The sequence below is a fragment of the Camellia sinensis genome, chromosome 14 (genome assembly GCF_055761805.1).
Source record: "Camellia sinensis isolate YWXY chromosome 14, ASM5576180v1, whole genome shotgun sequence".
Lineage (NCBI taxonomy): Eukaryota > Viridiplantae > Streptophyta > Magnoliopsida > Ericales > Theaceae > Camellia > Camellia sinensis.
In genome coordinates, this window is record NC_138974.1 from 3,305,001 (window position 1) to 3,318,748 (window position 13,748).

The following is a 13,748-nucleotide window of genomic DNA, read 5'->3' on the forward strand; positions in this document are numbered from 1 at the left end:
GTTGCTGCCATGTTCATTGTGTTAGTTTTGTATAAAATAAAAATGCCTTCCTAAGGGTACGATGAAAAGAAAACAATAGTAACAGTACTAGTTGTTCCCATGGTCTTAACTAGAAACTTCATTTCTAAAAAGAAAAAAGAAAAAAAAATTTTTAATTGATTCCTCTTGTCAGTGGAAGGTAATGAAGTTTGGTCTTTGTAAATTTCTGAAGTTTATTTTGAAGATCATCTCATATGAGTAATAATTACCAAGTGATGCAAATTTGTTTTTAGTAGTCTTGACTGTGGACCTTATTGACAGACGGGAATTACGGGCACTATTTGTCTTCTTGATGATGAACCAACAACAGTTGGCAGACATTGTGGGCACATTGATGTTAGTATATGTGAAAGTCAAAAGGTCAGCTTCTCTATTGCAGTAACAATTCAGCCCGAGTCTGGACCAGTTTGTCTCTTAGGTACAGAGTTTAACAAGAAAGTGTGCTGGGAAATCCTCGTGGCTGGTTCTGAACAAGGTATTGAGGCTGGACAAGTTGGTCTTAGATTAATTACCAAAGGTGATAGACAAACTACAGTAGCAAAGGAATGGAGTATCAGTGCAACTAGCATCGCTGATGGAAGGTGTTCATCTTTACTTCGTAAACAATTTTTTTTGTAGATATATTTATATACATATATATTGTTGATGCGTTCATGCTATGTTATTGTCCTCTTTGATTTTCCCTGCCTGGCTTTTCTGTCTTACTAGGGGATTAAATTGTTTGCAGGTGGCATATGGTAACAATGACTCTTGATGCTGATTTGGGTGAGGCGACTTGCTATCTGGATGGAGGCTTCGATGGCTACCAGGCTGGCCTGCCATTGCGTGTGGGCAATAGCATTTGGGAGCAGGGAACAGAAGTTTGGGTTGGTGTTAGACCACCTACTGATGTGGATGCATTTGGGAGGTCAGATAGTGAAGGAGCGGAATCCAAGATGCATTTAATGGATGTTTTTCTTTGGGGAAGGTGCTTGACTGAAGATGAAATTGTTGTCTTTCATACTGCTATGGGTTCTGATGAGCACAGTATGATTGATCTCCAAGAAGATAATTGGCAATGGGCAGATTCTCCTTCCCGGGTCTGTGCCTATATTTACTCCATTTATATAATAGTGATACATTCTAGTTTTCCATATATTCTTCTTAGATCAGAAATTTGCAATATCCAGTAGTTTGTCTTCTTTGTATAATTAGGTGACATTTTTGGTTGAACCTATATACTGATTGCTACTTCATCTGTTCTACTCAGGTTGATGAGTGGGATAGTGATCCTGCAGATGTGGATCTTTATGACAGGGATGATGTGGATTGGGATGGGCAATACTCAAGTGGGCGGAAACGAAGGTCAGATCGTGATGGGTTGGTAGTAGATGTGGATTCTTTTGCCCGAAAGTTGAGGAAACCTAGGATGGAAACACAGGAAGAAATCAATCAGCGGATGCTTTCTGTTGAATTGGCTGTCAAAGAAGCCCTTTCTGCAAGAGGGGAAACACATTTTACTGATCAGGAGTTTCCTCCAAATGGTCGATCTTTATTTGTTGATCCGGAGCACCCCCCTTTAAAATTGCAGGTACATCTTTGATCTATTTGTTCGTGTCCAATGCATTTAGATATTTTACTCATTTGCGGTGCTTCAGCTTTATGTGCTGTCCTAATCTCAGCCTTCTTAACCTAGGTTGTATCGGAATGGATGAGGCCAACTGAAATAGTGAAAGAGAACTATCTGGATTCTCGTCCTTGTTTATTTTCTGGAGCTGCAAATCCTTCTGATGTCTGTCAGGTTTGCTCTCCTTCAGAACGGGCATGTATTGTTTATTGTTTTTGTGTTTGGGGGGTGGGTTCATGTCTTTTTTATTTTTTTTATTTTTTTTTAATGTATTGGAATTCATATTTGAACCGACATAGTTCAATGCTTAATATTTCTTCCAAGTGGCTCACCTCTTCTGTGCACAGGGCCGACTCGGTGATTGTTGGTTTTTGAGTGCTGTTGCTGTTTTGACTGAGGTTTCACAAATATCAGAAGTTATAATTACACCAGAATATAATGAGGAAGGAATCTATACAGTTCGTTTTTGTATTCAGGTAACTAATTCAGTTTAAAAGTTGGAGAACTACAACTTATGCTATCTAATCTGATGATAAAAAATTGTCTTAAAATCTTACATTATATGTTGAACATGCTTAGATGACTTGTTTTATACTCATGGTAAGCATATGTTAATTAGACTCCTGGAAAGTTGTCTTCATTAGTGGGTTCATCGCGACGAAGAAAAATTATGCATAGTTCTCTAAAGCTGACATATTTATCCTTGTGGCTGTGAGACCTAGTAATATGGTGGTAGTATAAAACCTCATGGAACATGCTACTGAAACGCAATCCAGAGGTCCTTGGCACTTGGTGAGTTTTTAAGGTGGGAACTCTCACTTGAGATTATAAGCTTTGGTTTAGTAACCTCTTGAAATATGCGGTGTATGATTAAGAGTGATGCTAACATAATCCCATTTCTTACCTTATTTTCTCACTCCAAGACACAAAGCAATGGGGCCCACATCAATAAATGCACTAGAGACCCATTCACTTGTGTTTAGGAGTGAGAAAAGGAGGTAAGAAATAGGATTATATGTAGTATTTTTCTGTGATTGATAATCTTTGAAGGTAGTAATTAGGTGGCACTAGGAAAGTCATCATGCGATGTTCTATAGAACTAGGGAAGTGTGAGGGTGATTTTTATTTCAGAATGTAATATTGGCTTTTAAATGCTCCCCAGAAATTTATGTGATATAATTATCCTTGAAACTATGCGATGCTGTAAACATAGGAAGCTGAAAGCTAAGAATATGGGTCCCATGGCAATCAATAAGCCTTTTTGCTCTCTGTCAAAGTTGACCATTGTAGTGATATAATTGTTCATTCAGTTTTATGCAAGTTTATGTTTCAAGGAGTTACAATCATATTAATAATTTAGGTTTTGGGGCTGCTAGAATGGGCTTAATTATGTATTTTAGGTAAGAATTGATAGGTTTGTTGGGTTCAAACAAAAGTTTGCCAAGTTGGCTTAATTGGCGTCCAAAGATTACTTGGCATTGGTGACAACCAAGTCTCATTAGACACCCAGTTTCCTTGACTACCAAGCCTTAGTTCTTTATGGGTGGTGAGATGTGGGTAGAATGTAGATATGGTTGCAATATTTGATGTACATTTCTTACCAGTATGGGTATCTATGAACCTCCAAAGCAAAGCAAAAAGTATCTACGAACCTAAGCATAGTGTGTAAGGTTTTTAAATCAATCTCTTATCTTTTCTGTTTCTTCTACTTCGAGCAATTCTTACCGTTTCTTGAATTGATCGAAAGCTACTACTGTGGCCTAGAAAGCAAAGAGAAAAACCCTTTGGATCCCAGCAATCATTGACATCATGGGGAGTTAGTCTCACTGATGATACAATTTCTAAAATAAAAGTGTCCATTCTATAGACCTTAGACAATTGTCCTTGCCAGTTGCAAACTTCCCTGGTAAGCATGTGAGGTTAATGAATATGCTAATGATATGGACAGGGGGATGTCCTTACATGAAGGGTCTCTCACGAAGAAAAAGACGTAATTAGTGCAATTGACCCAAAATAAAGGGGTCTATCTACCTTTTTCTCAGTGCTGCTTATCGAAAAGAAGCATGCACATCTGAAAAGTCAAGACCTATGAAGAGAAAGAGGGAGTGATTGCGGAAAGAGAAACACAGTACAAACAATGGCATTAGGACATTCAAAGGTACAAATATTGGTAGATCAACTCTTTAGATTTGTACGATCAGATGAACGACTTGCTTTGTCAATATGAGCTTTTCATACAAAAACTCCATTTTCCCAAAAAAAAAAAAAAAAAAAAAAAGAAAGAAGAAGAAGAAAAAGAGAGAGAGCAAGAAATAAAAGGAAAAGAAGAGCAACAGTGAAAAATTGATGTGCTGAAAAATCTCTTCTTCTGACTCCGCTTTGTTGTTCCTTTAGGCCTTGTTTGGCAACTTGCTTTTTGGCTAAAAAACAAGGCAAAAAGCTACTAAAAAAGTCAAAAAAACCACTACAAAAGCCAGTCATACACACCAGTCATTCATGTGTTTACCGTACAACTAAAAAGATTCATTCCCAAGCACAAACTTTTTTTCCTTTGCTCAAAAAGTCACTAAAGAAGCCTAACGCCAAATGAGGCCATACTTTCTAATTATGATTATTTTTTTTGGTGAATAGTTCTAATTTTTTGATTGGTGTTTTAATGAACAGGCATACTAACCCTTCATTACTCGTGCAGACAGTCATAAGTAGCATACAGCCTACTGTTGTGGGATCTAATACTGCAGTTATAGGGATAAGATAAATTCAAATTCTTTACCTAATGTTTTATTGGTTTACCACTTAGACATAATCGATTAGTATATTAGTTAAAGAGGAAGTAATTGATTGTTGTTATGATTGGCTACTTCACTGAAAGAAGCTGAATGAATTTTTGCTTTTGGTGGTCTTCCATTTTAGGGTGAATGGGTTCCTGTGGTCATTGATGATTGGATTCCATGTGAATCACCTGGTAAGCCTGCATTTGCTACGAGTAGGAAGGGGAATGAACTCTGGGTCTCTATATTGGAGAAGGCATATGCCAAATTGCATGGCTCTTTTGAGGCATTGGAAGGTGGGCTTGTCCAAGATGCTCTTGTGGACCTCACTGGAGGTGCTGGAGAGGAGATTGACATGAGAAGTGCACAGGCCCAGATAGACCTTGCAAGTGGAAGACTATGGTCTCAATTGTTGCGCTTCAAACAAGAGGGATTTCTACTAGGTGCTGGGAGTCCTTCAGGTTCAGATGTTCATATTTCTTCCAGTGGGATTGTGCAAGGGCATGCTTACTCTTTATTGCAGGTGGGTTGTTTTTGACACCTTTTGTCTTGAGCATTTCTTTGACTCTAAAGAATTTTGCATGAAGTGCTCATTCCTGTTTTCCAATTCTTGTTCAGGTAAGAGAAGTAGATGGCCACAAACTTGTTCAAATTCGAAATCCATGGGCAAATGAAGTAGAGTGGAATGGCCCTTGGTCTGATTCATCACCTGAATGGACTGATAGGATGAGGCACAAGCTCAAGCATGTCCCACAGGTAATCATTGTGCTTGCCATGTACAAGTAGGGCTGCAATCGAGCCAAGCCGAGTTGAGTTTTCAAGTGTTCAAGCTCGGCTCTGTCAAATTTAAGAATGTTCAGGCTCGGCTTCAACTCGAATCGAGCTACCCTAACTAAGCTCGAGCTCGGCTCGTTGAATTTTAGTTAAGCTTGAGCTCGACTCGAGATAGCTCGAATCTATTAAAACATTACAGCTGCTGCTCGGATTAACAAGTCTAAGAGAGATACATTCAGGCACATCCACACTTAATAGAAGAATCATTGTAGTCATTTTCTTCTTGTGGAGCGATGTGGGACAAGGAAACCGAATAAGCAAATAACCTGTGCAACCCACTAAGTGGTTTCAGTCACACATGTTAGTTCTTGAGATAGCATGTGTGTATACATTGTAGAGGCTTCAATATCTATTGTAGATAGTGACTTTTTCCAGTTAATCTCTATTAAAAAGACCATCTGAAAAAATTTAATCACTATACTAAAGGACCCATGCAAAATATATAAGTTTTATACACTAATAAAGTTTTAGATGATTCAATCTCTTGTATTCTTGACAACAAAGAAAAATCCCCTTGTTTGCACAATACTTCTTGTTCCACACCGACTGCATAAGGATGCATTAGGCATCCAGTTCTCTATAAAGGTTGGTAGCAATATATGAGAGTCAAATATATTTAACAAAAATATAAAGTAAAAAACATATACGTATACATATATATATTTCCATAATGTAATATTAATATTAATAATTTCATTAATTAATCTAAACGAGTCGAGCCTAATCAAGTCAAGCTTGCCTCAAATTGAGCCTGGCTCGTTAACTTATCGAGCTTGTTTGTTAGGCTCGAGCTCGGTTTATTTAGTAAATAAACGAGTTTGAACGACCTGTAACCGAGCCAAGTCTCGAACTGTTCATGAACAGCTCAATTCGTTTGCAGCCCTAGGTACAAGTGCTCACTGTTAATTATTTTCTTTTTCTTTTTTTCCCGTTGTATTTTTGGGATATTTTGCTTACATGTTTGGTTGATATTTCATTAATCTGATTTTCATTTGCTTCATGCCTAACTGTTTTGTTGGTCAGGCAAAAGATGGTATTTTCTGGATGTCTTGGCAAGACTTCCAGATTCACTTCCGGTCAATATATGTTTGTCGCGTCTACCCCTTGGAGATGCGTTATTCTGTTCATGGCCAATGGCGAGGTTATAGTGCTGGTGGCTGCCAAGATTATGATACATGGCATCAGAACCCACAGTTCAAAATCAGGGCCACTGGGGCTGATGCATCATTTCCAATTCATGTATTCATCACCTTAACTCAGGTATATATCGCAATATGCCTTCCAGCAGATTATATTCATTAACTATTGTTGACTGGAAAACACACTTGTCTGACTTTAAATATTTTAGGGCGTGAGCTTCTCGAGGACTTCCGCTGGTTTCAGGAATTACCAATCCAGTCATGACTCAATGATGTTCTACATTGGGATGAGGATACTCCGGACTCGTGGTCGTCGAGCTGCTTACAATATTTATATGCATGAATCAGTAGGTGGGACAGACTATGTCAATTCTCGAGAAATATCATGTGAAATGGTTCTAGATCCTGATCCAAAAGGTTACACAATAGTGCCTACTACTATCCACCCTGGAGAAGAAGCACCATTTGTTCTTTCTGTGTTCACCAAAGCATCTATAACTCTTGAAGTTTTATAATGCACAGTGATTGCTCATCAGTTGGTTTTGTTTTCATTTGGCTCGATGCACATCTGCCAAATTTTGGATTGCTTGGGTTTTGCGTGGATCATCAGTGCCTGCAATCAGGTTGAATGAATTCCAATGGGTTGAAAGAGCATCATGGTAATTTTCTAACATGAAGCCTTCTTTACATCCAATTGACATTTATGCTCCGTTTGTTTTTCTGGAAAACATTTTCCACATTTTCTAGCATTTGGTACAACAGAGAATGAAAGTCAACAAAAAAAAATTTCCATGATCAACGGAAAGGAAGCTTATTTAGGTGTAAAATATTTTTCACTTTTGAAAGGTGGAAAACGCTTCCTAGACTAAAGTCAACTCGACAACACCACCACTTCCTTCACAACCCCACCACCACCACTAAATATAACCACAAGCGCATTAGTTTCACGTTGCAACCAAGCCTAGGAAAAGTATTTTTGTGGAAAATGTTTTCCCTAATTTTTTTTGTTTTGTAGGAAAATATTTTCCACCGAAATAAACGTAGCGTTAGCCTGTTTTGGGTTATGATCTTGTTTGCTCTATGTTGTAGATGCTTAGTTTGCTTTGTCAAGTGGTAAAAATGGCCTTGCATCTAAGCAATATCGCCCTAGTATTTCAGATATACAAGTTTTCTTAAATTTGTTTTGCTGGAGTCTTGTTTGTCTCTGCCTATGTTACCAGAAAACGCTAATACCCTAGTGATTTACGTATTGGTATGCACGTTCTGAAACATGGTACACTTTTGTTCCAAAACAGTAAATTTAGTGATCCGAAGCGATCCCAAAAGTTTTTTCCAATATATTTCTTTAAATGTTACCTTAGGAGAAAAAAAATCAAATATATGAACTAAAATCTAAGGTGAGTAAAGTTTTGACAAGACAAATAAAAAAATGGGTCATAATTTTCATAAAAATGATTTGCTAAGTGAATTTTTTTTTGACACCTAATAGTTAAAAGAAAATTACTCTAAAAATATTTTAAATTCTTAAATATAAAGAAAATTACTCTCAAAATATTTTAAATTCTTAAGTATAACATATATGTATACTCTTATTGTACCATATTTTAGAGCATATAACGTATCACGTTCCCGTTCTCGTTCCATGTACTGGAACGATCCTTAGTTGCAGGAATCGTGGTAACAGGTCACGAATCTTCGTAAGAAACGCGATTCGCGTTTCTTTCTAAGAAACGCGCAGGAATCGCGTTTCTGTAGAGAGAGAAACGCGATCCTGTCCAAGATGGGAACGTTGGTGAAGAAGAACCAAATCCCTAGCTTGTTGGTCAACAAAGAGAGAGGAGAAAGAAGGTGAAGAAGAACCTGGTTGTGTTTGGTATGTCCTTTGCTTCGTTTTTCTTCTTCTTTCATCACTTCGAAGGTTGTCTCTCTCTCTCTCTGTTTTTTGTCAGTTCGTCTCTCTCTCTCTCTGTGTTTTTCGTCTGTCGAGTTCATCTCTCTCTCTGGCAGATCGTCTTTCTCTCTCTCTCGCAGATCGTCTCTCTTGCAGATCCTCTCCTTGCTGATCGCCATCGTCATCGTCTCTGCCTTCGTCTTCTCTGCCTTCTCTCCTCTGCCTTCGTCTCTGTTCTTCCCGATATATACGTATATATTTGATCAAAAAAAAAAATGTAAGTAATATATATAAGATAAAACATATAAATATATATATTTAAAAAATAAAAAAGCATTAGTACATTATTATATATCATTAATACATTATTAATACATTAATATATTTAAAGATAAAATCTTTAGATAAATATATATATTTAAAAAATAAAAAAATAAAAAACATTAATACATTATTATTTAATATATATCATATATATACAAATAAATATATAATAAAAAAAATAAAAATATTAATGTATATAATCTTTATAATATATTTACATAAAAAAAAATATTAACACATGCAAATATAACATATATATATATGAGTATATATTATACATATTAATAAAAAAAACACACACATATATGTAAAATAAAATAAAAATAAATTACCAATAACACATTATTTAAAAAATATAATAAATAAATAAAATAATTAATGTGTATTAAAATAAAAATATTTATAATGTGTATTAAAATATATATATATATATATGTATATATTATCGCTTCCCGAGACGCTCCCAACCTAAGAAACTTCTATCGGCTCACGCTTCCCCGCTCCCGCCCCCGCCCCCGCCCCCGCCCCCGCTTCGTGCAACTAAGGAACGATCCATGTTCTAGGTAGCATAGGTCTCTACCATTCTTTTTAGTTTTCTCTGAAGGAAGGCAAAGGTCTTTGAGTGAACAGACCAAAAGAAGCTAAACAAAAAACACACGCAAAAAAGAAAAAATATAATAATAATAAAATAAAACTACACAAAATAAAAAACTGACAAGGTTGTCTAACAACGAAATGATTATCATGCATGCGAGGGCCATTTGTATAGATTGAAAGTTTTGGAGTTCCATGGTGACATGGTCCATGGTCCAAGAATGTAATTGTATTATTGCATGGTATTTTATGGCTTTTCTTTAATCAGCTAAATTTTGTGCATGGACATCTTCATCTGGTCTTCTTTTCTTTTTTTTTTTAAGAGACGGTTCATCTTTTTATTTGGGGTATGGGTAAGTATTTAGTTCTGATAGATAGATTTGAGTATTGGTTCAGTGGTAAAACCTTGGCCTAATAACCTTGAGGTTATGGGTTCAAGTCACGGGGCAACCACTTTGTGTACTATGCTAAAGGTTAGGTGTGTACCTAATCTTTCCCCTCCCAAACACACATTAATGTGTACTAATTGGGCGTTGTTTTTAGATAGATTTGAGCATTTCCTAGTCAAATTGTCAATATCATCGAAGTTTGATCTTCTTTGTGGTTAGAACATATGTTTTTTTAAATACTACAATTCGCAGCAATGACTACAAATTAATCCAGTAAACATGTGTCCAGTGAGTGCTGCATGTGTCTTTCAGTCGCATTTGTTTTGTTGTAGGACCTATGGCATTAACTTAATCACATTCAAGATATTAAATTTGTTGATAAAGCCAGCTTCGACCTAGAAAAGGGAAAACAATTACAAAGAAAAAATCTTTTTTGTTTATTCCTACATATTGAAGATCCGGACGACTCCCTGAAGTTCATATGGCTTAAGGAATGACAGGAGGAGGCATAAAAAAATGGGAAGAAACCTGTGATGAAATTGAATTGGAAAACATGTCAACCCCAAGGGGTTGGCCGAGTGGTAAAGACTTGAGGATAAGGTCCAAGGTTTCGAGCTAGAGTCACCCAAGGGGTCACTAGAGATTTACCCGGTCATTAACTTCAGGGTCCTGAGATTAGTCAAGGTGCGCAAGTTGACCCGGACACCTAGTTATCAAAAAAAGAAAATTGGAAAACACGTCCAACAGTTGCTCTTTTTGTCTTAATTTTTTCCCTCGTCCCTTCTTATATAATAATTTGTTGAAAAGCTCAAAGGTTAATCTCTCTCTTCTCTACGCTAGAATTACTAGCTCATGCGCAAGTTGTTTTCTGCTCATTTTTCTCCTCAATTGGCACCAGGCTTTGAAAGATGCATTTTCCACTGTGGTAGATCATGCTGCTCAAAATTTCTCGTCTTTTGTTTATGCATTAGACACTTCATCTGGTTATAGTGTACACCAAGGAACTTCATCTTCAGGTTTATGTGTAACAGATTATAAGTTATAGTTAACAATGCTTGTGATTTTTTATTTTATTTATTTATGTATTTTTAAAGTCCCCATACCCATCGAAATAATTACCTTAGATGATTATATAATAATTTTTATTAGAAATTAAGAGAGCAAGTTCAAGTAATACTTGACGTACACCAAGCCAGAGGCCACGATCTCAATTCTTGGCCAGACATTTTCAGATCCATAAGATTTTCACTCTCTGAAGTTTTTGGAACCGAATATTTCTTTAAAAACCTCTCTGCTTCTCTTTTCAGATAGACCAGAAGTGACATCTTTAGAGGGACATCTTCTCTGCATTGTTTTCTTTCTTGTTGTCTTTGTAGTTCATATTTTTACTCGTTAACTATAATAACAAAATTTCTTTGTTGCTGATCCATAAAAATAACTAAATAAAAACAAATTGCTGAAAATTTTGAGGTAAAACTTTTTCTTACTTCGTTAACACAGGATGCCGAAATAGTGTTTTAGACTGCTGGTAAGTACTGGGCCTGAGCCATGCGGTTGACCTGCAGTTTTTACAATACTATTTTTGAAGTGTATCTCAGCATAAAATAATGCATCATTATTAGTTTGAATCTGGTGCATAGCTACACCATTGCTTTGTTTATCTGATGTATTCCTTTAATTTACTAAATGGTTATGACAGTTTTCTCCATGCTTTTTTCACTATAATTGCCATCTAGGTAGCTCAGCCTTTCGTTCTTTTTGCATTTGTTATGTAAATGCTGTAGAAGCAACTCCGCTGGTGGGAAACCGCCATGCTTACAACCACCTTTGGAACATCACTTCCCCAAATAGTGGATGTACAAAGTTCTACCTATGCCAAGATGGCAATTTTTCAACAAATCATTTTTGACGCAAAACCCAAATGCATAGCTGTCCTACCTAGAAAAAGATTGAAATGCTTGAAGGACTGATATGAATCTTATTTTTGCAGGGTTGCAATGTAATGCTGATTGGAGTTGCAAGGATAGCCTATGGGTTTCAGTTATTCATATCAACTGTTGTGCCTCTCTATTTTTTGAATCTCATTCAAGCTCAGCGCATGTCAGATCAGATACCATTCCTCAATGAGCTGGAATGTATTGTTTTTTTTTAATCTATGCAGAGGTATGATTGCATGGATATGATTTTTGCTGAAATCTTGAGGTTATCTGAGCATTATGATCTGTTTTGGTCATTTGCTTCTTCTACCAGCGTTGAGGACGGGTTCTCGGATGTAAACACTGTAAATGAGTAGGGTCATGCTGTATGAATGACTATAGGATGGATGTGATCATGTAAATTGACAGAGGTGAAAAGAAATAGGTTAAAAAAAACAAAAAAAAGAGATAGGAAAATAATTAGATGTATACCTCCTTATCAAGGGAAAGAAAGGAAATCATTGTGGCTGGAATTTGGCGTTATGTTTTCGGCTGCAGTTTTGAAGTGCTCTAATTGATGAAAGCGTTTGTTCTTTCTTTGTCCAATATAAACCTTTCTTGTATTGTTTTTTTAAATCGATCATTTGTTCTCTCTCTCTCTCTCTATGCTCTCAATTGAAGAGGAAAGGGGAAGCCACCAAACCTTACCCAGGTGATTGTCTGCCGCAATTTAACATTAACAAATGCTATGCTGATCAAAATTTGAGTAGTCTGATTTGTAACCATTTCATTGGTTTAATGAGTCCTGTCATTGAACTAATTTTTATTTTTTATTTTTTTGAATTTTTCAAACTATTAGTGTACCAAAGAAAATACGTATGATTGTAGAGGTCAAAGTCAAATAAATGAAAAACAAGGGATAATTGGCCATAAATTCACTATTCAAGTGGGATAAGGCATTAAAATTAATAAAAAAATAAAAATAAAGTGGGAACAGTTCATGAACTAAAAATCAGTTATATTAATGGGAAATAACAACTCAGCGTATCTGTAAAAAAAATTAAATTAAGGATAAATTTTATAAATTTTAATAATTAAATTCATAAAGTTTTTTATGTTTCAGTAATTACTTTTGAAAGATAAAACTGATTCCTTTATAAATGAATAAAAGTAAAAGCAATATGCAGAAAATACAAAAATAAAAATAAAAACAAAAAAAAAATTAAAAAAAAAAAAGATCCAAAGGGCCAAACAAAAATCTAACAAGAACTACAAATAAAAAAGTTGTCAAAAAAATCAGCTACTGTATTGGGAAATTTACCAATTTTATCACAGATGTGGTTTGAAAAGAATACTTACAATAGTAAGGGATGATTGAGAAAAAAGTTGTGAGTGTTGAAAATTTAAAACTATCTCTCTTCATAGACAAAAAAAATTCAAATTTACACGCTGAAAAAGTTAAAGGTGTATAACATATGTAAATCAAAAAGTCTAGGCGCACAGAGGATCGAACATAGATCCAAACACAAAAGCTATATGGAGGTCATCGGGCTGAACAACGGGGCAAAACTCGTCGACTGCAGTTGTCATGGTGTCTTTCAATCGTCTGGTGGAATAGTTTTTATGTTTGGTCCTCTATGTGCGCAGCATTGTTGTAATTAACTTATGTCATTTGTGAGCTTGATTATCACAAATAGCATAACACAATATTGTGAGAGTTATAACTATAAAAAATAAATAAATAAAGTAGTTATAACCAAAGATCACATGAGGTATAACCAAAAAACTCTTGAATCATAACCAAAATTATGTAATAACTAACATCGTATCATAATTGACAATACAGTAGATCATAACTAAATATGTATATGGTAATAGAATTTCTCCTCACTTTTCTTTTTTAACAAAAAAAAAAAATATTCTATGAAGACAACATTTGTAGGTCCTGGCTCTAAGGTAGTTGGTTGATGGCCAAATTTAACCCAATTTATAGAAAAGATCCCATCATTGGGGTAAACAATAGAGCTCACTCACACCCCACATCAAGAGATGAGTCTAACAATAAGAGTACAATGCCAACTCTAAAGTGTGCACCCACCAAGTATCGAACCCTACTATTCCGAAAAGCAGGTACATTATCCATGTTACCACCAACGCCATTACTTTCTACACGAAGACTGCTGCCGCTATTTCCGACAACCATTTTCCTGATTCAGCGATTATTTTTCCAGCTCCCATTTTTTCA

The 13,748-nt window shown here is 35.8% G+C and overlaps 1 protein-coding gene across 3 annotated transcripts in view; it reads left to right on the forward strand.

Annotated features, from left to right (window-relative positions):
• LOC145807560 (calpain-type cysteine protease DEK1-like) overlaps nt 1-12,157 on the forward strand; it is a 43,080-nt gene extending 30,923 nt beyond the window's left edge. For 2 of the 3 annotated variants that reach the window (XM_082905984.1, XM_082905983.1), the window contains exons 23-32: nt 301-620; nt 767-1,118; nt 1,289-1,609; nt 1,715-1,819; nt 1,993-2,121; nt 4,559-4,939; nt 5,035-5,172; nt 6,274-6,510; nt 6,599-7,048; nt 11,578-12,157. In XM_082905984.1, coding sequence (XP_082762110.1) covers nt 301-620; nt 767-1,118; nt 1,289-1,609; nt 1,715-1,819; nt 1,993-2,121; nt 4,559-4,939; nt 5,035-5,172; nt 6,274-6,510; nt 6,599-6,904 — 2,289 coding nt within the window. In that variant the 3' untranslated portion in view covers nt 6,905-7,048; nt 11,578-12,157. Of the gene's footprint in view, nt 1-300; nt 621-766; nt 1,119-1,288; nt 1,610-1,714; nt 1,820-1,992; nt 2,122-3,593; nt 3,750-4,558; nt 4,940-5,034; nt 5,173-6,273; nt 6,511-6,598; nt 7,049-11,577 lie in introns of those variants that run through there. The other variant, XM_082905985.1, reaches the window with a different exon arrangement.
• Nucleotides 12,158-13,748: the final 1,591 nt, after the last annotated feature.